This window comes from Lasioglossum baleicum, chromosome 6, assembly GCF_051020765.1.
Source record: "Lasioglossum baleicum chromosome 6, iyLasBale1, whole genome shotgun sequence".
Taxonomy (NCBI): domain Eukaryota; kingdom Metazoa; phylum Arthropoda; class Insecta; order Hymenoptera; family Halictidae; genus Lasioglossum; species Lasioglossum baleicum.
In genome coordinates, this window is record NC_134934.1 from 18,459,189 (window position 1) to 18,482,381 (window position 23,193).

General features: G+C 32.7%; 5 protein-coding genes across 8 annotated transcripts; 4 read left to right on the forward strand and 1 right to left on the reverse strand.

Annotated features, from left to right (window-relative positions):
- Positions 1-404: 404 nt before the first annotated feature.
- Positions 405-5,540, forward strand: Pdi (protein disulfide isomerase). 2 transcript variants are annotated; one of them, XM_076424772.1, is made up of 9 exons: positions 405-765; positions 1,239-1,570; positions 1,877-2,014; positions 2,096-2,326; positions 2,400-2,771; positions 2,858-2,986; positions 3,067-3,153; positions 3,238-3,306; positions 5,412-5,540. In XM_076424772.1, exons 1-8 carry the CDS (start codon positions 618-620, stop codon positions 3,286-3,288), a joined length of 1,488 nt encoding a protein of 495 aa, XP_076280887.1. In that variant the 5' UTR covers positions 405-617; the 3' UTR covers positions 3,289-3,306; positions 5,412-5,540. The 2 variants fall into 2 exon arrangements, with proteins under 2 accessions (XP_076280887.1, XP_076280886.1); XM_076424771.1 differs by lacking the exon at positions 5,412-5,540 and adding an exon at positions 4,877-5,018.
- Pdcd-5 (programmed cell death 5) lies at positions 1,239-22,931 on the reverse strand. The gene is made up of 5 exons (XM_076424815.1): positions 22,702-22,931; positions 22,321-22,429; positions 22,048-22,211; positions 17,448-21,972; positions 1,239-15,839 (listed from the first exon to the last, which is right to left on the reverse strand). Exons 1-4 carry the CDS (start codon positions 22,765-22,767, stop codon positions 21,925-21,927), a joined length of 387 nt encoding a protein of 128 aa, XP_076280930.1. The 5' UTR covers positions 22,768-22,931; the 3' UTR covers positions 1,239-15,839; positions 17,448-21,924.
- LOC143209303 (uncharacterized) lies at positions 4,901-6,900 on the forward strand. The gene is given in 4 exon segments (XM_076424756.1): positions 4,901-5,083; positions 5,156-5,614; positions 5,877-6,218; positions 6,285-6,900. Coding segments are annotated over 4 exon segments (1,596 nt in total). The 3' UTR covers positions 6,897-6,900.
- On the forward strand, positions 7,177-16,306 carry LOC143209283 (uncharacterized). Its single transcript, XM_076424698.1, has 16 exons — positions 7,177-7,372; positions 7,440-7,601; positions 7,678-7,936; positions 7,999-8,252; positions 8,318-8,477; positions 8,549-8,741; positions 8,825-8,960; positions 9,025-9,171; positions 9,252-9,470; positions 9,551-9,613; positions 10,792-12,619; positions 12,853-13,001; positions 13,158-13,517; positions 13,642-13,797; positions 13,909-14,357; positions 14,593-16,306. The coding sequence occupies exons 1-16, from the start codon at positions 7,193-7,195 to the stop codon at positions 15,863-15,865; spliced, it is 5,988 nt and encodes a 1,995-aa protein (XP_076280813.1). The 5' UTR covers positions 7,177-7,192; the 3' UTR covers positions 15,866-16,306.
- Positions 17,710-21,426, forward strand: Tmx3 (Thioredoxin-related transmembrane protein 3). Of its 3 annotated transcripts, none has more exons than XM_076424774.1 (11): positions 17,710-17,862; positions 17,940-18,029; positions 18,461-18,518; positions 18,624-18,663; positions 18,748-18,911; positions 18,982-19,165; positions 19,242-19,386; positions 19,474-19,714; positions 19,960-20,152; positions 20,242-20,434; positions 20,510-21,426. In XM_076424774.1, exons 2-11 carry the CDS (start codon positions 17,987-17,989, stop codon positions 20,542-20,544), a joined length of 1,296 nt encoding a protein of 431 aa, XP_076280889.1. In that variant the 5' UTR covers positions 17,710-17,862; positions 17,940-17,986; the 3' UTR covers positions 20,545-21,426. The 3 variants fall into 3 exon arrangements, with proteins under 3 accessions (XP_076280889.1, XP_076280890.1, XP_076280891.1); XM_076424775.1 differs by having other exon boundaries at positions 18,470-18,518; XM_076424776.1 differs by lacking the exon at positions 18,461-18,518 and having other exon boundaries at positions 17,796-17,862.
- Positions 22,932-23,193: the final 262 nt, after the last annotated feature.

Consider the following 23,193-nt stretch of genomic DNA (forward strand, 5'->3'; position numbering starts at 1 on the left):
CCTCGGTTACGTTTTACGTACTTTTATTTCTTTAAAATAAAAGACAGTTTATAACCTACATATATTTCATTTGCACATTATACAGATATGCATGTATGAAATAAATACTGTTATATATGTTAGATTCTTTCCCTTTTATTACTTGCAGGCGTTGTACCAATAATTTATATAGAATTTTGACCAGAAAATGTGGCAAGGTTGAATTTCAGTTTCCAAAAGATGTGAAATGTATGTATCTTTCTTTCAGAGCGAGAAAATGAGATTATCATGGGAAAATAAATAATATTCTGATTCTTGTTATAGGTATGTAATCATGTAATCTCGAAGTGACATCCTACCAAATTCATGAGTGCGTATTGGCCAATCAGCGGTTTCCACGATGAATATGATGCCACGCATTAGCCACGATCTACCAACTGTATAGTTCTTGTACAGCATTGTACTTGATCACTTTGTTCGTGTTTCTCAACATACTTGAACATACGGTGTTGGGTGTCTTCAACTTCGTAACTTGTAACGGCAGTTTTACGGTTTTCTTCGGCACGATATTATCAAGTTTTGTCGTGCGTATACGGTAGTATACCACAGTGAACAAATACGTGATCTCTCATTGCAAAATGAAGTTTTATACGTTAATATTTTTATTAATTTCTTCCATCACCGTTTCTTTTGCGAAAATCGAAACCGAAGATGCCGTTTTAGTGCTGACAAAAGATAATATCGATGAGGCTCTCTCAAAATACGATTATTTGCTTCTCGAATTTTGTAAGTAACGCATTACAATGTCTTTATTATTGAATTTCTTCGAACTACGTTTAGGATATTCCCGTGTCTGTTTGTCATTTTTGCATGCAAAATCTACAGTTTGATTGGAGTTGATCCAGATGCTCGGTCCGTCCACGTCATCATTTAAATAGAAGCCGGTTTCTAAGATTAATGCCACTTGTTAATAATACCTTAATTTCGTGTTTAAGTATGAATAAGTGGAACATACTATGCACTATTTTATAATATAATTTTTCGGTCTCTAAATTTGCAAAAATTTCGTGTAACTTGCTATGTCGGTAAATATTTGTTACGATAATTGTTAAGCTTTTAAGAGTAAATAACGCTTGCATTAATTATTTTTATAGTTATAATTGAAACTGTTCCGCATATTTCTCATGACTGAAAAACATTGAACTATTCCTAATTAAAAATTTATGGTTAAATAACTTTTTATTTTCTGTAATATATAGACGCTCCATGGTGTGGACATTGCAAAGACTTGGCTCCAGAATATGCGAAAGCAGCAAAGAAATTACAGGAAAACAATTCCCCTGTAAAGTTAGCCAAAATTGATGCAACAGTGGAAACAGAATTAGCTGAACAGCATAATGTTAGGGGATACCCTACTCTTACATTCATTCGCAGAAAGTTTTCTATTGAATATACTGGTACCCGTAATGCAGACGATATCGTAGAGTGGGTAACAAGGAAGATTGGTCCACCTGCTAAAGATTTAACTACAGTTGATGAAGCTAAAGCATTCCTTGAAGGAAATAATGTCGCGGTCATTGGATTCTTTAAGGTATTAATTATATCAGTTGTACGAAAGATACTGATTAGAGGTGTGCAAGAATATTTGGAATTCTTGAATGTATTTCCAATTATTTTTCAGATTCTCGCACACTGCTAATAATGATTTATGAACACTCGGACAGCCGTCGGCAGGTATTTTTAGACCCAGAAATCACAGTTTCGCTATCTACGTTTTTTTATAATTATTAACGTCTGGGTTTAAAAGGAGCCACCGATAGCTGCTCGCGTAACAATTTTATTGATGGCTATGCGAGTGTTAAAGGTTGATGTTTATTGTAATTTACTGTGTTAACAGGATCTAGAATCGGAAGAAGCAAAGAATCTCATGAATGTTGCTAATGCTAATGGCGATTATGCATTTGGTACAGCTAGCAATGAGGAAGTTCTTAAAGAATATAATGCTGAGTATGGTAAAGTCGTTTTATTTAAGAAGGTATTTATTTTTTTTTTTATAAGTAACCTGTACACACACATTAACAACAATATATTTTATTTATTTTATTGTTTGTTTTAGTTTGACGATGGCAAAGACGAGTTCACTGGTGAGCTCACTGTTGAAGCACTCCAGGAGTTTGTTTCTGTACATTCACTGCCATTAGTTGTTGAGTTTAATCAATCTACTGCAACAAAAATATTCCGTGGTTCTATTAAATACCATCTTCTCCTATGCCTTAGTAAAGAAGCCGGTCACTATGATAAATATGTTGAAAGTATGAAAAAATTGGCAAAAACGTTCCGTGGAAAGGTGTGTATAAACTGTCTATAAATAATAATATTCCGATTTCATTATGATAACACATCGTCGTAATTACTTACAGGTCTTGTTTGTTACTATTGATACCGACGAGGCTGATCATTCGCGTATTTTGGAATATTTGGGCATTGAGAAGAGCGACATACCTGCCATGCGCATCATTGAACTTCAAAAGTTCATCAATAAGTATAAACCTGAGAAATCAGATATAACCGCTGAAAATGTTGAAGAATTTGTAACTGCATTCCTTGAAGGCAAATTAAAGAAACACGTACTTACACAAGACTTGCCTGAAGATTGGGATAAACACCCTGTGAAAGTTCTTGTTGGCACTAACTTCCAAGAAGTTGCTTTCGATACTAGTAAGAATGTTTTAGTTGAATTTTATGCTCCATGGTGTGGACATTGCAAGGAATTAGCTCCCATTTATGAAGCAGTACGTTATGTTACATATTATCCTTTGTTTACATATTAGAAAATTTGCGATTAGAAATTTACAAATATATCTTTATATATTTTTAGCTTGGAGAGAAATATAAGGACAGCGAAGATATTGTTGTAGCGAAAGTGGACGCTACTGCAAATGAATTGGAGAATGTAGAAGTTCTTGGCTATCCCACAATTATTCTTTATAAGAAGGAAACAAATGAAGTAAGCATTCTATATTTAAATTAAATGCAATTTTTAATTATTATACAGCAAGTATTTACAAGCCAAACAAATGTTTTTAGGCTGTAACATATAATGGTGAGAGAACACTTGAAGGATTTTCCAAATTCCTCGAGACCAATGGTGCTTATAGTCAAGCTCCGCAAGAAGTTCGTATAAATACCCTTTCGTTGTCAATGATAAATTAAGTTTATAGTATTTAATCTAAAAAACGAAAATATTTATTGTTACAGATTCTAGAAGAAGATGAAGATGACGACGTGCCAAGGAAAGATGAATTGTAAAAATTACATCATTAAGAAGTAAATCAAATAATTTTTCCACGCTATTTGCATAATAAATTTCGTAGTTCTACTCAATAGATATTAACGTCTTTGAAAACAAATACCATCAGTGAAGTTGCATCAGATATTTTAACGTATAAAGTTGTGAGTTGTCGCTATGGGGGTAAGCTGCTATGAAATAGGAATAAATAGTAGCCTGTCAACTATTTCATAAGGAATAACGAAAATTCCTCTTACTTCAAGACTTTTTGGTGCTACACAGTTCAACATACGTTTATTTTACCTCTTTCATAGCAACAATTTTCTATTTTATATAGGAAAACCTGATGTTAGTTGACAATATTTGTTCACGAAGAGTTAATATTTATAGGAAACTTCTTAATCATTCGTCTTCATTTCATTAATTTGAAATTTATGTTTGTAATCGATTTTTCAATGTGTACAATTAATTGTTAAGGATTTAATTGCATTTCTCACAGTGTTCGTTCATATTTTATATTTGGGCGAGTTACCCAAAATTGAATGTGCAAATGTTTGTTATTTTGATATAAAAATATCAATTTTATTTGATATAAACCGAAAAAAACATTTGCAATTTTTATTGTTTTACAATTATTTACACAATACGATTAGCATAATTTGAATGCAATACATGCTCCATATAACTCTCTAATGTGAAATATTGCACATAATTGAAGAAAAAAATAGATTATTTTAGATATGTTAGATATAAAATGTATTTTACATAAATTTCTGATATGATAATTACATATATACATATATGCCCAAACATATGAACATATTTTAGGAGCCGAAACTTGTGCCACTCGTATTATTTGTGAACGTTTGTTACTCAAACTTTTTTGTATAGGTTGTTTTGATATACCTAAATTTATTGATTTTATATACTTAATATACATAGAATTACTATATTATACTCATAATTATAACACGTGCGTGCATATAACATAAACACACTAATAGTAGAAATTATTGTGTTTGTTGTTATAAAGCAGGAATTTGAAAACATCGTTTTGTTAAAATTGATTGAAATCGCAATTTTATATATAGCATTTATACAACCCATGATATATACAAAGTAAACATTATTTCAATGTTTTTCTATGTTTGACTGAGCAAGTACATATAAAAAGAAATATTTGGGTATGGGGATGTCATGTAGTATGAACAGAAACTGATACTTGAGTGTTTATTATACATATATTATTGTATATATATATGTATACGTTTATCATCTATAGATACACATATATTTTTAGAATAATATATATATATATATTATTCTATAGAATCGTATTTATTTTAATTCCAATAAAAAGAATTCCAATGGACTGTAATACAAAGTTTATTTGATAATGGTTGTATGTAAAACAAATTTAGCACATATATCAAAGGAAATCATTGAATTTTTTTATAAATATATTATTATTATATGATCTACATAATAAGTACAGTTAATACTTTGATTGACACATGATTTACTTTCTGCATTATTACTCTGTATATCTATTTATTATTAATCTTTTGTTTTCGTTGATCTTACTCTTTATTTCTTTTTGTTTGCTAGAAACAGCAAGATTTCATTGCAAACATGGAGCAAACATTGAATGTTTTAGCATTGAATAAATTCTTGCACCAAACATTGGCATTCACAGATAAAGTAAAGAATATATTAAAATCAGATTGTGAGGAAGCAATGTTTTCTTTAAAACCATGGTGCAAAACAACTGTCACAAAACAGGAAAACAGTGGAAACTCTTGTACTTGCATCAAAGTAAGGCAACTCATAATTTGTTTTGTATGATTCATAATAAAACCATGTTAATTAGTATCTTTTTCTTGAAAGTTTAAAACCGAAGTTGAAGAAATTGCTACAAACATAAGTAGAACATTGCTACAAACACAACAATTACGAGAAAAGTTATCTTCCAATGTAATCAAAGGAAAGAAATATTTCAAACAATCTAGTGTGTCAGAAATTTATAACCCTTATGCACCTGGTAATTACATAATCGAAAAATAGCATTTTTATTAAAAAGTAAAAAAATAACGAAAGTACAACACCCTAGGTATTAGCAACAATAATAAATTACCATTTATAGAATCAAGAAATACGAATAAAACTACTGAAAATACTAAGAACGATACAAAACCACCTGTAACAAAATCAACAAAAGCCACCAGAGATAAAAATTTTATTGCTATAAATAAACGAAGCATTAAGAATATAACGGAAAGTAAGAAACATAAGAATATTACTTATAAATTGGAAAATAATTTTAAATCTAGTTGCTCCATAGCACAGGTAATATATTATTTACATATTATGTATGCATATTGTTTTTATATTTTTTACGGGATATTTAAATTTATCTACACCAAATATATAAATGCACATACATGTATAATTTCAGAATTTATAAATATAAATTAATTTAAAAAATTTTAACTTTTGAAGATTAATTGTTGTCGAAGATAAATTATATATATATATATTAAAATAAACTCTATTTTCTAAATCTATTAAATAATGACTGTTTATTGATTATTACAATTTTTCTATATAGAATGAATACGTTAAACTTGATAGAAAATCTGGTGCAACATCCACCATTGAATTGAAGAGTTTAATAGAAAAAATATCATCCCCCTCTTATAGTAGTATACCTAATATGAACGATGGAAACTGTCCGGTACATGGTAGCGTAACTTCACAAGTTACCTACAAACAAAATTTTATAACCATGGATGTTGTTGATGGTATAAGAGAATTTAATATTCCTGGTGATATAGTTAAACCGCTGAAAGCTTATCATGCATATCTAAGCAGTGGATTTTCAGACAACTCATCTAACAATAGGAAACGACAAAAAATGTGCAATATATTTTTGATAGAATTCAATAAATTGGTAAGCAACGCGTTTATGGTATATTAACAAAATACTGTACAAAAATTAATTACACATACATTGCAGGATAATATTATGCAAAACGAATCAGTAGAGCAGTCTGATGATGTAGTGTTGCTAAGTAAATTTATATCTGAATTTTCAAATTTTTTTCTTCAAGACAAAGAAATGTCTACTTTGACTAATCTGAGAACCATATATGCCAAACTAAATCTTATGTGGAAACAATACGATGCAAAGAAATATGATAATTTACAAATCTGGAAATCGCATGTACAAACAATGTTACTTGATAATCATAATATAGTAGAATCTATGTCAAATGGAATATGGAATTTAGAGTTCGGCTCGAGATATTTTAAAGGTATGTTTCCATTCTTCGTTTTTAGTAATATTTGTACTACTCTACTTTATATATTTGTTTTAGAAATCCAAAGAGTACAATGTGTACCATATGCAAACAAGAATTGGTTATTATCATTCTTTAAAATGATACAACAACTACAACAAATCAAATATTTTAGAGACTTAGTTAATATTCTCTTGAAAGAAGTACTTCCCAATGTTACAACGTCTTTTGATCCCGTAAATCCAGAACATATAAAGATATATAAAATGATGTATATTCTCCATCAAGGTTTAAATCCAAAAATTCCAGTTTTAGTAAGAACTGATTAAAAGAAACTTAAACACACACTTTATGGAACTAAAGATATTACGCTATCAAAAATTATATACTTATATATGTATGTTACCATAGCAACTAAGAGATACTGATAGTACTACTATTTGTATTCTATAACATTGTGAATGGTTTTAATGTAATAAAGTAGAATAAACACTATATTAACTAATTCATGATCGAGAAGACTAAATCATTTCTTTAAAAATATACACAAATATAAAATTTATTTTAAAAAGTTGTTTTATATGTCATATAACAATCAGTATTTAAATTTAAGTATACAAAGAACATGAATTTACAGTACACATATACAAAAAAGCGAGTGCAATTTGGTGGACAATGTAGCTTTTCAGATAATGAAAATGTATTGGTAGATATTAAACCGCATGCAGGATATACAAACAACTATGTTCAAGTAGACCCAGCAACTCATGGAACCCAATGTGGAAAAACATACTCTGCTCACGAAGTAATCGAGAATAGTAATATAATAATTTATATAAATAAATTAACTAATTTGTTATTAATATCTCCAGGTGAATACAAACACAGCAACGTTCAAAGACAGTAGTATGTGTCATACGGAAGGTGGCTGGCCAAAAGATTTAAATGTGAAAGATACAGAACAAGTAGTTCGCTACAAGCGTAAAATAGAGAAAGATGAATTGTACATTCATACTATGCTCCAATTGTTGCCTGTAGTTTTACTTTTCTATTTCATGTTTTGTCTGCATCAATAATATTAACACTAACAGTAATACAAAGTATTTTTAGCCAATGGAACATTGTATACTACAAAACAACACTTGTAACATTTATGAACAGTACTTCAGTTACATGGAACCTGTTTCATTAACGCAAAGAGCTTATTCACGCACAGTTAATGTATACAGAGACGTTTTACCAATGAAAAGACAAATAACACACCTGTCCTGGTCTCCGGATCAAGGAAATTATTTTGCAGCTAGTTACTGTAATACTGATTTTGGGAAAAGAGCTAACGATAACCCAGCGTCTTACATTTGGGATGTGGGTAAGTTAAACCGGAATTATTTGAAACAAATCAGTGTAGAAAATTGAATAATAAGTTTATAGAAAATCCAAATACCCCATGTATGACACTGAAACCATTCTGTCCAATTTTAACATTGGAGTACAATCCCAAGGATTGTAACATACTAGTAAGTGGCTTGACGACTGGTCAAGTAGCTTGTTGGGATATTAGAAAAGGACCTGAACCAGTTGAAATAAGTTCGATAGAATCTAGTCATAGAGATGTATGTAATAAAGTTTTGTGGATCAATTCTAAAACTGGTACAGAATTCTTCAGCGCTTCGAAAGATGGTCAGGTAAAGCGATGATAAAATCAAAGTACAGATATGTGTATATGGGAAAACAAATATATAAATTTTAGATAATGTGGTGGGATACTAGAAAGTTGCAAAAATCAACAGAAACATTAGTAATAGATTTATGTAAACCAGAAGATCAAAATGTCGATAATGCGATTGGAATTTCTGCATTACAATTTGAACCATCTATGGGTACACGATTTATGTGTGGACTGGAAAATGGTAGATAAAGGGTTTTTTTGCTATTTCATTCATTTTTTTATTCTTAAATATTTATGTGCTTTTGTAATTAGGTGTTGTAATTTCGGGAAATCGGAAAGGTAAAACTCCGAGTGAAAAGATTGCGACTAGATTCAAGGCACAATATGGGCCTGTTATTGGATTAGAAAGGAATCCAACGTTTGTAAAAAATTTTATTACTATTGGCGATTGGACAACCAGGATATGGTCAGAGGACTGTAAAGAATCTTGTATTACTTGGACACCGTAAACATGCTTTTTAATTTGAAACATATAATTAGTTTAACGAATAATAAATGTTATAAATCTATTCGAATTATATTTTTTAGTGGACATAGAAATTTTTTGATGGGAGGAACATGGAGTGTAACAAGATTTTCAGTGTTTTTTTTAATAAAAATGGATGGAACTTTGGATGTGTGGGATTTACTATTTCAACAAGATTCTCCTATTCTTAGCATAAAGGTATGCTATTTTGTTCATTATTGAACATTGATATTGTGCATGTTCTAAACACGATAAACATTAGGTCTGCGATGAAGTTTTAACATGCATACGACCTCATGAACAAGGACAATTGGCTGCAGTCGCCAATAAAAATGGAACAACATTTCTGCTAGAATTATCAGAAGCGCTGACAACAAATCAAAAAAATGATAAGCTATTGTTCACTACAGTAAGTTTAATTGGTGTTAAGTAAAAGATTAAAAATACACATACCAAAAAGATATGTACTTATATTATTGAAATGAACAGCTACTTGATAGAGAAACGCGCAGGGAGAAAGTGATAGAAGCTAAGAATAGAGAGTTGAGATTAAAAATGAAATCTCTTCGAAATACAAATGTCGAAATTGATTATTCTACAGGAAGTACAAAAACTGATGAAAAATTTGATTCAAAACATCCAATTCCAGATACTAATGACGCAATAATACAAATTTGTGAACAGGAATATGAAAATGCTATAGAAGCAGTAAGTATATACAGTTAAAACCAGTGTACATTGTTACCATAAGTGTTGCCTAAATTAAAAGATTAATTACATCTTATTAGGAAACAGCGAGGCAAACAGAAAAAGATAATGAAGAATTAAATGACAATCACCTAACAAACGGAGTAGCTAATTAAAGATTTTAACTTGTATAATTTCTTCAGTTATCTGATTTGCGACACTATTATCAGTAGACTGCGGATTTTATGCATTTATGACAAAAACGGGTGCATGTAATTTAAAACTGTAAAAATGTTAAGGCAATTTAAGAACGTCGATATCTTATTTTCAATTTATTAAAATTATTCAAAATAGAAAAAAATTTTTATATGGTTTCAGTGTCTTATATCTGATGAAGAAAATTTTTATTTTGCATAAAAATCCGCATTCTAATTATCATATTGCAAATAAACCAATAAAATCTACTTAATTTTTTATATTAATTATTGTAACGTTGTAACGAGTAATTACACTTTTAGATTAAAAATACAAGCGATGATATAACTGGCTAAAAATTGACCAAAAATTTTAATACATCGATCGATGCACACCCTCATATGCAGCAGTATATATAAATTGAACTCTTGAGCGTATACCAGCGTATACCAGCCAATACCAGCGTATAATACCTTCCGACAAATATTAACACCTGCCGTCTGTTATTTAGTTATCGAACATAAACTCTCTGTTCTAAAACGGTTTACGCGATCGAATTTGATTTGCTTTGTATGTATGTAAATAGAAGTGTGACAGATCGTACCTAAAGTATAAAACCGTGAATTTTATTAAAACAATGACATTTGAGAATCAGTCGCAATAATATAAAAACTGTAAAAACGTGACAAGCCGTATGATTCAAATAATACGACATGCAAACGTATCTTTTACAAACTAATGAAATAGTTTTGAGTGATGGATCAATTTTATCAGTACGTGATATAAGAGGGCTAATCCCAAGAATGCTTATATATTTAAATACGTTTGAAGAGTCACATAACCTCTGAGAAATCGAGCTTAAAAGTAAATACAATTGGGAAGACTGGATGGAATAATGAATGATTCTGCGTAAGACATAAACGAAAACAAAAATGTAAAAGCCTTCATATTATCACATATATAGATATTATTTCATCACCGTACGAGACATTAATGTCTTCTTAAATACGTTCTGTTTGCTTCACCGAGTTCTTTTTCGCACAAGCACATGTATTATTTACAAGCACGCTTTTCAGCAAATATGATGATCACCGAACCATATATGATTCCCTTTCCAATATTTCTTCTGTAATGTTCTCCAAGAAAGAAAGATAATAATGTACTTTACAACATCGCAATAAGGAAAGGAATTCTACTTCTAATCATAATGAATAAAGCTCAAGCTTTTCATTCAAATAGCGAAACTATGGAATTAACATTCCAAAATACATTGGCGAGAAGAAAAACTAGACGACGCGAAGACGAAGCGAGTTCGTATGTAATCAGTAATAATAAATCGAATTCCAAAAATGACAATGTCGATATTTTATCCGAGGATTCCGTTTCCACGGACAAAACGATTATTTCAAGGAATACAGAGAGACCTGTGAAAATATTCGATCCTAACCAGACGTATAGATTCGACAACGCAGGTTCTACAGATTTAGAGGAGCTCGCATCGAAATCGATGAACGTGGTCGTCGATGTTCACCGAGAATATAAGTCGGAGAAGTCTGGCGAACATCCGGATCGAACTAAACATTCTGAGAAACCCGAGGGTTCCAGAATGTTTTCGAAAACAAACACTTTTCGCGATAGGAGGAACGGACGTCAGAAATTTCGTCAGGTTAAAAGTCAGAGTGTCGAAAAGGTACACGACGACATAGAGACCGTTAACACGATAAACACGATAGAGGAGTTTGACGGGTCTTCGACGGTAAAAGAGATTGAGAGAAGGGAACGAAAATCGTTCAGGAAAAACAGCGATCAATTTTCTTCCACCGAAGGGAGATCGCGTAGTAAAGGGAAATGGGGGACGCTGCAACATCAGATAGATCATTCGAAAAAGCCGCCACGCAAACGATGGTCGAAAGACACTTCCGTGATTCGGTTACCGGAAGCGAGGGGCGGTTCCTGGGCGATGTCCACCGAAACTAAGCTTCCGTTGACTCGATCCCTGAAAGACGCAAACCAAAAATCGTTCTCGACGTACGACAATGCGGCGTTCGTCTCGGACGACGAGGAAATACTCAGAATCGAGACCGATTACAACGACCGGGAGAATATGAAAATCGAGATGAAGGGGTACACGGACGAAAATTCCGATGATAGAGAAATACCAGAGGCGGCTGCTATCACTATCGAAAACTTGGACGAGTCGGAGAACTCGAATTTCGAACGTTTCGAAGCACCTAGAAAAAGTCGTTTGCAAAATAACGATGAAATGGGAGATTCGGATGACATCGATCATGATAGATCTGATAATTCGATCGTATCGCAGACCTTGGAAGATGTGACCGTACGGTCGAATTATCAATCACCCGAGGAAACATTGATGAAACATCGACGTTCCACGAATAAACGGAACAGAGGTATGAATAAAAAGCATTCGATTGATAGTCAGGATTATTCTAGTCAAGCTTTAGTATCTACGACCGAGGACGATGATTTAGAAGCGGGATCTAGAACATCAGGAAATCGTCGTGGATCGAAAAGCGAAAATGCGAAAAGGAAAATGTCGAAAAATGTTTCTAGCTCTTCTCTGACTAGTCCGCGTCCTGATGTAGCCAAGGAGGACTCGAAGAAAAAGAAGGGAAAGAAACATGGCGTAAAGTGCATTTCCGTTATGATCCATAGAGCGGATATGCTAGAGATTGATTACTTGACGAAGCATCCAATGGTGAAAGTTCACATTGTGAACGCCGAGACTGGGAAATATTTAAAAAATGGGTCCAGTACTTTTTTGCAGCCAATAGTCACCAGTAAATTTGATTTCAAAGAAAACAGGTCTATTGTGCCCGTGTGGGAAGAAGAAATCGTCTTCGAGCATGATTTCGATTCGCTGCTGAAAACCGATAACGATCAAGTCGTGATCTTATTTGAAATCATCGATCTCTTAGGCTTCGCCGAAGCCAGCTTCAATTATGATAAATTTGGCAAGTGTTGCGATATTGCCCACATAGTACTTACAGTCTTCCCTCGCATAGTTACTATAAAAAAGTAACAATACCCGTAGAGGAAAGACTGTAAAACGTTTAAGAAAAATTGACCATTTTGGGAGCTATTTCGTCCCCAATACGTTCCGAAAGTTTGATCGATTGTTTCTTAAACATCCCGTGTTGTAATATGCAAACTCATTTTGAAATGATTTTACAAATGTTGCATGTAGGTCACGAAGCTTGTTGGTATAAGATTGCTTGGGCATTCCTGAAACCTGTTGGAAGAAACAATGTCGTTCATATTAATCGAAAAGTTAGATTACAATTATACAAATGTCGCAAGACCACGAGAAAGATCGAAAGATTTTATACATGCGAAGTAAGTGATTTTGGATGCGACTGCGTGTTCTGCAATGAATTTGAAGATCTTTTTATTGCATGTAAAACTAGTACATACAAAATATATACATATCTATGTTAATAACATGAGTAATTCTCATATAAATTAAAAATAAGTCTTTAATTAATTTATTAGGTGTACACATGGTGGAAATCAAGCGTCAGAGAAAAATATCCTAGCAGTTTATTCGTCACGATAATGTCGATCGATCCGCCTAAATTGGAACCGGTTCTCTATCAGCAACTATCATTAAATGAACTATCGTTATCCGACACACGTATCGAGGCACAAAAGGTTCCGAGCCATACCTCAAGTTCTATGGATTTGCCAAAGTGGTCGCGATTATCCGCACAGTCTTGCAAAATACCGAACGAGATTACCTTTGAAACTGAGATCAGTGAAAACGGATGCTTCTTTGTCGCTTTCAGCAACAATGGCAAATATTTAGCTTGCTGTCATTCCGAAGAACACAATTATTCTGTGATCGCTTACGAGGTAAAATATGCTCGTACCCGGGTTAAAATTACAGCATTTTCTTGCGATTTTCATACGATAACATCTCTGTATATTTATTCGCGTCGTTTGTTAAAAATATTAGAGGTTCATTTACTGTCATTAGATCGAGACGAAAAAAATACACGTGCGGTTCTCCGGACACAAGAATTTCGTTTACTCGTTACATTGGTCCGAGAATGACAATTATCTACTTTCCGTCTCGTCGGATCAAACCGCTCGTATTTGGGACGTGCAGAATCAAATCATGCAGCATGCGGAAGTAAGGATTTTTCGTAAAGAAAGTTTCTGTTGCATATTTTTTATGACAAATTTTCACAGAAGCAGCTGCGCTGCGAGATTAAAAAGCAAATAAATGAAATTAATGTAACAGATGATGCCGCACCCTTCGTACGTCTACTGTGGCAAATTTGACCCCGAAAGTGCTGCGATCGTGGCAACCGGATGCTACGATCGTACCGTTCGTATCTGGATGCGTGACAAAAGATCGAAAAGCCGAGATCTTAGTCAAGAGTTGGAGGGCCACGAAGGATTCATAAATGCCATGTGCTTCCAACAGAACAGCAATCTATTATCTGCGGACAGCGTTGGGATAATCATTTTGTGGACAGCGAAGAAAAGTCGCAACAAGTCGACCCGCAAAGAGTGGCACATATCGCGCAAGATAAAAGTCAAAGAAATCAATGGCGTGATCATTAACACCATCCTTTTGCATCCCTTGGAGTCCAGGCTGCTTGTCCATTCGCGGAACAGTGGATTGCGGATGTTGGATCTGGCGACTGGCGTTGTATTGCAAAAATACAACGGAATAAGCAATCGAAGGTATTCCCGCTTAAACTTCGCGCTCTTCGCTGCGCCTGTTTATTTATTCCAGACGACGATTTGTTTCTTATAATATGAAAACATCTATAGATACAGATTCAGCATTTATCTCTTTCAGAACGAATGTTGCCAATCATGCCATCAATTAAAAAAAAATCGTTATCTGTAAAGTGTTAAGCATTCGATGTCAGAATTCTTATAATAAACATTATTTTTATTGGAATATTTGTTGTAGGATACAATCAGTAGCGTGTATATCTCCATGCGGCGGTCTAATCTTCTGCGGTGGCGAAGACTCCACATTGAACGTTTGGAATTTGGAAACCGGAAGTCTCCTAGCGAAGTATAGTTTCGATCGAAATTTACGCGCGGTGACTTGCGTGGACTATCATCCGTACGACCACATGTTAGCCTTCTCAACATTCGGTAGTCCAGCTTCGGTAAAAATTTTGAAATTCAACAGGGAAATGAACGGGGAGGACGTAGGCTTAAGGCTGCTGGAAGATAGTAGAACGAGAACAAACGTCGGCGAAATGTCTATAAGAGTTCTGAACACTCCTGCGACGGCTACGGAGAGGTCACGGTCAAGCAGCAGGATACAAACACCGGAGAACGTTTTGAAAGAAAAGAACTCGCAATCCGGTAAAAGCGGTAGATTCAACACCGATGAGTCTCTCGATAAAAATACAAAATACACCGACGCAAAATTGAAACTGATGCGGTTGAACGAAACCGAGGAAACTATGAAGAGCCGAAGCGCTAATCGTTTGTACAACATTATAGAAAAGATCGACAGAATTTTATTGAACACGTCCAGATCCTCCGGCGATATAGAATGCGGAAAGAATGTTCCCTTTGCGAGCAAAGGCGAGATTTTTACGATTCAAAACGAGAACGTGGAAAGAAGAAAAACGGAAACGGAGAAAAAGAAATCGTTTGCTTATTTGAGCGGCGACGACTGTTCGAACTCGTATTTTGAATCTAGTACGACCAGTAGTACAAAACCGACGAGGAAGGTCGTGGAATCAAAGCCGATAAGAAAATCTAGAGACTGGAAAGATAATAGATCTCAAAGCGCGAAAACATTAAAGAGTAACGAGATGTACGAACATGAAGTCTTAAAGACTTTTTCCGACAGTACCGCGAATTATCAAAGGAATAAAGCTCGCGGTACAACGAAAAATATGGAGACTTCTTTTACTGTTCCAACCGAGGAAAAGAAAATGAAACCAAAGGAATTTTTGAAAGCTAGTTACTTTAGCAACGATTCCTCGAATTCTTCCGAAAGCGTCCGAACGTATGTAGTTGAAGGGGGTGACGTTGGCGGGAACAACGACGAAGGTTCGATTAAATTAATTGAAAGCGAAGATTTGATCGAAAATGACACGGACAACGATGTGAAGGACATACGTCCAGGAAGCGACAGCTCAGTGATGAGCAACGCGACTTTTACTATTGAAAATGAAGTGCCTGTTCCATTGCCTAGAAGAAAGAAAAATCTTTCTTAAAGCAGCTTCTTTGAGAAATATACGCTACTCCGCAAAGTTAAAGGGTTGCTCTTTTTTATCTTAATATTATTTTAAGGAGATTTAAATGGAAAATTGTTTATTCTAATTTTTACCTGCTCAAATATCGATGGCACACTTTTCAAGTATAATAAAACACTTCAAAACGGGGGCAGATAATGATAAACAATTTTTGGGTTGTAATTTGATGATCGTTTAATCTTGCGGAATAGTGTATTATTTATATGTAAAGAATATTTTGTAGTAAGATAAAGTAGATTATCCGCGTAATAGATTAGGCTTCATTATTTCATCTAAATGTATTCTTTGCAAACAATACTGTAATAAGTAGCATCAAGCTACTCTGAGTTTTGTAATTTTTATAATAATACGAGGCTTAATTGTGAGACGCATTGTCTTTATAAATATATTATTTGAACGAAATTGTGTTTCTTCGTCTTGAAAACAAACATACAGATTATATATGTATATATATATATATATACAATATGTATATATATGGTATGAAGTGAGATAAATAATTATCGATTCCATATATACGTAAATTATTTGTGCCTTATCGAAACAATGGCACATTTTTTTAAAGGAATATATAAGTTTCTAACTAGGGTAATTATACTGCCTTTTCTATATTTAATGTATTTATATTCCACTTTTCTAATCGTTTTACTTAATACATCGCTTACACTTTGTTATTTAATTTTGTTTCAATTAATTGATGTCTCTGCGCTATATGTCGAATACTATGAAACAGGAGAAGAGGTACGCAATTTTTTTCTCCAAAAGATAAAACATTTAGGATAAGACTACAGCGGGATCCACGAAAATGAAAAATGTTTATAAATTCGTGAAAAATTTTTAATATTCAACTTGATTATTTTTTTTCAAAAATGGTTCATTTAACTTTCTGTCGTGTTAATAATGCCGTCTGCAGCTTCGGAATGTGTAGAGTTTAATCGGCGTCAAAAATAAAAAATATGGCGAGCTTAAAGATTTACCGATTTACTCCTAAATTCACAGACTAGAACTTCGTCTGCGGTTTCGTATAATTATAAAAAGTGAATATCGCGAAAAGGAGATAAAAATGGGCAGTATACTGACAAGATTGGCTACCATTGCCGTCACCATAATTTTTTATCCTTTTCTATTTTTATGCTACGCGTACATCCTCTTCGTTATGATTATCTTTAACATCATACACACGTTCTATATTTTTCTTTTAATGTTGCTCAGCGATAGCACAATTACCGATTAAGATCTCATGTGAATGGGTTAGTATATTTACGATTAAAAATATCGGTAAAGATTCCATGATTTTCCTACGAATCAAACATGGTGGCGTCTACTTTACGGATATCCTTTTCAGGATTCGGATGAGGTTGAGTCCGATGTAGAAACGGAGGATACGCTCGAGTCGGAAAATTTGTAAATGCATGTAACAATTACATGAATGAAACAGAAGAAGCGTGTAATTTTGTTCAAACTTGTCCGAATGCCAAATACAATTCATGCAATAGACAAAGTCCTAATCTTTGTAAATTTTTTATTAATATATTCAACTCACCAGTTAGTTCTGCACCGAAGATTACCATTGAAATGTATCAGTTGGCACGTATATAACTCGGAACATGAACTGAGCAAATTAATCGCGCAAAATTATAATTTATAAAACTTATATGCACATTTGTTGTTGCCAATGACTTTATTCGTTTCTGTAAGAGCCTTTCGTAGCTTCTGTTTGATAAGTCGATTAAAAATATGCACCTGTCAGAAATCACTTTGAATTTGCAATTTCTGCAATTTTTGAATCCCCTCTTTGTGCGGTGGTTTTACATATGCACGCAGTTATTGTGTGTAAAGCGCAGAACCAGCAGAACTCAGCATCAGCAGCAGTTTAGTTGAGTTCAGTAGAAGCCGGTATGAAGACCGTGTGGCGTTGTGGAATGAAAACATGGTAGAAATGTACTGGAATTTGTCGTGTGCGTGGAAATTTGACAGATAAAAATGATAACTGTTGTAATCGTGTGCGAACTAAATTATGTGTAATATATTCTAGATTAAAACGGAAAAAGGCTTCGTCCATTTAACAACCTTTTTGCTGCGATGGTAACATTAACGAAATTCGTGCTGATCGCAACTGTTTACGGTAAGTATACTGGTCAACGCTAATTATTTGTTCGAGCTAATATAGCTTGCACATTATTTTGCAAAATATACGTTCGTAATCCGTTATATTATTTCATAACCTTAACCACTATCGATCGATAATTTACTAATGTCACAGAACACTTTTAATTTGATTTCGTCTTTGAAGTCAGAGGGATGGAGTTTATTTTTGTTTCGAGAAAAGTATTTGAAGCGTAGCATGTCTTTTCATAAATATATTTTATTGTGAGAAAGTGAATGTACCTTTAAATATATGTATATTTTCTCTTCGTTTATTTGATTATCATTAACGAAAAACAATGATCTATTTCACTCGTTACTTAGTTGTGGCATTAGTTACTTTATATATAATATTTTTTATTTTGTATATCACATGAAAGATACAACGTCCACTATTAAAATGTAATGTAGCTTTTTCAGGAATTCTCACACATATAACGGCATCACGTGTACTTGAATTAAGTGACAGGTGTGAAATACTCATAATTATACCATATAACACTATTATTCAACGTATAAGTATATGTTTATTATATTTTTACACATGTATGTATTTATTAACTTTCTTTTTCAGATTCTTGGATATCCATAAAGATGGACAATGGCTAGTAATGGTATGAACATATCACGAATTAAATATATTAAATCCAAGAATGAAATTATATTATGTACAATGTTAATATTCTCTTTGTTTTTAGATGTACGCACCATGGTGTGCGCATTGTAAAAGAGTAGAACCAATTTGGGCCCATGTAGCGCAACACTTACATGCAACATCGATACGTGTAGGGCGCATCGATTGCACTCGATTTAGAAGTGTAGCACACGCTTTTAAAGTCAAAGGATTTCCAACCATTCTATTGTAAGAAACAAAATCACCATGTATTTTATAAGAGTAAATGTTTACAAGAATATGATTTGTTCGTGTATAGTTTAAAAGGAGAGCACGAGTTTGTATACCATGGAGACAGGACAAGAGAGGAGATAGTAAAGTTTGCGTTAAGAGTGAGTGGTCCACCAGTTCAAGAGATAACAAAAACTCAAAGTTTTGACACAATTAAAAAGGAACGTGGCTTGTACTTTTTGTATGTTGGCGAGAAAGTTGGACCATTATGGGTAAGGCTGCAATCTAATTTTAATTACAATGATACCGACAGGATCATCGAGAGTAACAAAAAGTAAAAATATACAGGAATATTACTACAAGACTGCAGATGTGTTCCAGCCACATGCGTTTTTCTATCAGTCTCATCCAGGTGTTGTTAACAAACATGCTCCAGTAGAAAGTGTTCCAGCATTATTTGTTTATAAAGAAAATTATCATTACAATTTTACTGGTAAATTTAATGAAAACACCAAATATTGTCATCGTATTTGTATGTCCAGCTGTAGGAATTAATGTTGGCATACACGTTTTTCCTCAGGTCATACTATAAGTGATATAGAAAAGTTGAACGAGACGTTATACAAGTGGATAAACGCAGAACGTTTTCCTACATTTCCAAAAGTGACAAGAGGAAATATAAATCAACTCTTTTTAACAAATAAAAATTTGGTTTTAGCAGTTGTGGAAGAGAATCAGTTAGAGAAAATACCGCCGCACATGATACGATTTAAAGATATGGTGGAGTCTGTAATTAAAAGTAAACGAGAAAAATATCACGAGTAAGTTATGCTAATATAATTTACATCAGCGGTTTCCAACCTTTATGCTACTATGCCTCCCTATCTTTTGTTTTCTAAGTAGATATAATATTAAAGACACTATTAGTAGATATAGATTATTATAGATATTATAATATGAAAATTAATTTGTTATTCAAAATTTTGGCGCTTCCCAGGTTGGAAACTGCTGATTTACATGTTATTTACCTTGATCAAGCTTTAATCACGATTCCCTCTTTGACTAGTCATTTTCAGTTTGGTTGGATAGCTAGTCCTGAACTAGTCAATAGTATAGCTATGATGATTCTTCCTTTACCAAGTTTAATTGTTATTAACACTACGACAAATCATCATCACATTCCAGAGGATGAAACAGAAAAATTAACGCCTCATGTGATAGAGTTGTTCCTAGAGCAAATTCGTAATGAAAGCGCTCCGGTAAATAAAACATTACCTTGGCATATTTTTGTAAACTTAATTGATTTCTTCAAATAAGAACAAATTGAAATCAAGATATAAATTTGCAGCGATATGGTGGAAACAGTTGGCTAATACATATTTACAGATCATGGTTCGAATTAAGAACAACTCTTGCTGCAATGTGGATGGGAAATCCCATCTTGACAATGGTTGTATTTGGTTTACCAGCTGGCTTTTTATCATTGATATGTTATGGAATTTGTTGCCCAGATATTTTAGATGCGAACGACGAAGAAGAAGGTAAATATAACTTATGTTTAAGTATTAATTATATGTTTATATTACATTCTTCTTTAACATTAAATGATTTTACAGAACAATCAGGGGCAAATCATATGAAGAAAGACTAAAATGATTTGAGCTACTATTATTTTTATTAAATAATTTTGTGAGTCTCAGTGATGTGAAGATGTATTTGTTTTTATTTAATATTTTATGATCTCTGATTTTAATATGTGATGAATTTTCCAATGTTAAAATCGAATTATTGAAATCATAACATTTTGTGTATGTCGGTATGATTATGTTCGTTATTTATGGTCATTGTAGTAAGTAATGCAGTGAAAAAATTGTATGAATTAGATAGTGTAATAATAATTAATCCTCGTCCGGCGATCAATATCAACAATATTACAAACTAAATAACTCTTCAACTTAAACGTTAAACAATAATTTTTCTTTTGTTATTTAAGTATATTTAGCGCTACTCTATATTTATTATTACTGTTTGTGATCTATTACACGTTATACTTTTTAGTCTCTTCGATATCATATTACCAAAAAGTATTTGTTATAAAAATTTGTCTTTACTTTCGAAATATCGGTATAGTTATGTGAAAAAAATAAAGAATATCTATACATCGCCGGATAAGGGATAAAAAAAATCTTAAATAAGTAGAATGTTCATAAGACAATACAATTAAACGAGCTTTCTTAAAGAACTTGTCTCGTATTATAATTTTAAATAAAACAGATATATCATATATTAAAGAATTCCAAAAGAATGTGAATTGAACTAATTGAATTGGAGTTTGTCACATTGAATTTTAAGAAACTACATTGTACATTTTTGTTTTATATGAACGTAGTGAATGAAATGTTTCGTGCAATCACATGTAAATCGTTATTTAAACATTTTGAATGCTTGATTCAAAGCATAAAGGTTTTTTAAAGAAAAATATTATGCGTTTTAAATGTGTATTTACGTATATTTAATAAAGAAAATGGTAATACTATGAACGAGGTTTTAATAATATACAAATCGAAGTATATTAAAACTCAAAAAAAAATATATATTAGGTATATTTTGTAACTCGTATGTGTCCCTCGTATAAGCAACAAGGCTTGTTTATAAACAGAAGAAAAGCAGTTGGTACCGAGCACCGATACTGACGTGTAGACAGTGGCCACAGAACTTCAATGAGCTAGTACCGGCAATTTTGTGCGAATATCTCAGAAAGTTTGCGAATGCATGCTTTATATGTATAGGAAAAAGTTGTTCAAAATGTTGAGTTTATAAACATATCCAAACATCAAACGTAGCTGTTCAAATCAATCTAATTGTTCAAATCAATTTTCTTTATCTTTTTTTATTTCAATATACCATAAAAATAAGAACATACAACTAATTAAGCGTATATCTGTGTGTTATAACTTCAATTCTTGAGTGAGAATAAAATGAAATGTAATGTTGCTTAGCAAGGCATATATATATATATTACTTAAAAGTACTATAAATCATCATCATCAGAATCTAGCGCAGCTCTTCGCCTGTCAAACTAAAATTTAATTACATCATTAGCGGTCTGTCCTATTCGAAAATACTAATGCATAGAAACATAATGTTAACTAACCTTGACAACAGTTCTTCGTTGAGTTTGTTGATTTACACTTTCAAGTAGTTTAATAAGTTCTCGCTCTCCTAGTTTACCAGGCAGTTGACCTTGTTGTGCCATAGTTAATATCATATCTTCTACCATTTTTCCTTTTTCTGGCTTCCCAAGACATAATGTATTAACTAAAGAAAAACTATGTTAGATGATTATACATGTATGCGAAAGTTTTGAAAATTTCACAATATTCCGCTATATCTATTTACTAAGGTTTAAATACATTGACATTCTTACGTCTTGCCCTGGCTGATTGATCTAACACTTGAATAAGGATTGAATTCCTCATTTCTTCCATCTCTTGCCTTTTCTCCTCCATTGCTGCTTTGTTGTCAACATTTCCACCCTGCGTATATCGAATACAATAGTGATAAATATAAATAATTCAATTCTTATATGTTCTCCATTGTGAAATATTAAAGATGGTCAAAACTGACTTCCAAAAACGCAAATTAATTATACGTTTGCTATTTTAGCAATTTTATGCACATGATTATCGTCATTTATTATACCATGTTGTATTTTTTAAATGACTTCGTAATTTATGTTCTGCAAGTATGACACATGCAGTGGTGAATTTTGTCGTTATAAAACGGCAGTATCTGATAATATAAATACCTTATATTGTTGTTGCAATTGAGCTAATCGTTGTTGTCTTATCGCTTCAAGTTCCGGGTCCGCCATTTCTTCACAATGTTAACTTTAAACTATAAACTTCTCAAGTAAATTCTTTGCAATTCAACGTCTTTCTCCAAAATCCATTTATATCGAAACAGTGACGGATTCTATCCAATTGTACCTCTCAGTAACTCCTATTTAAGACTTGCCGCAAGCAGTCTGAAGTTAGGTGGATACATTCGCATGTATCGAATCATCGAATGGATTTACGTTGATTTACTATACATATATATAAATATGTGTATATTCAGTAAAATTTTGATTCGCGTAACGGTGATCGGTGTGTAAATATTTATATATATAGTTACGCGAATTCGTAATTTTTATCCTATTATGCTACGATTTCATGTAACGATCGACACATCATTTTAAATTAAACAGGCAGCATTTGTGTATTTCTATAGTTTCCAATAGATTTTCTTTATATATAAA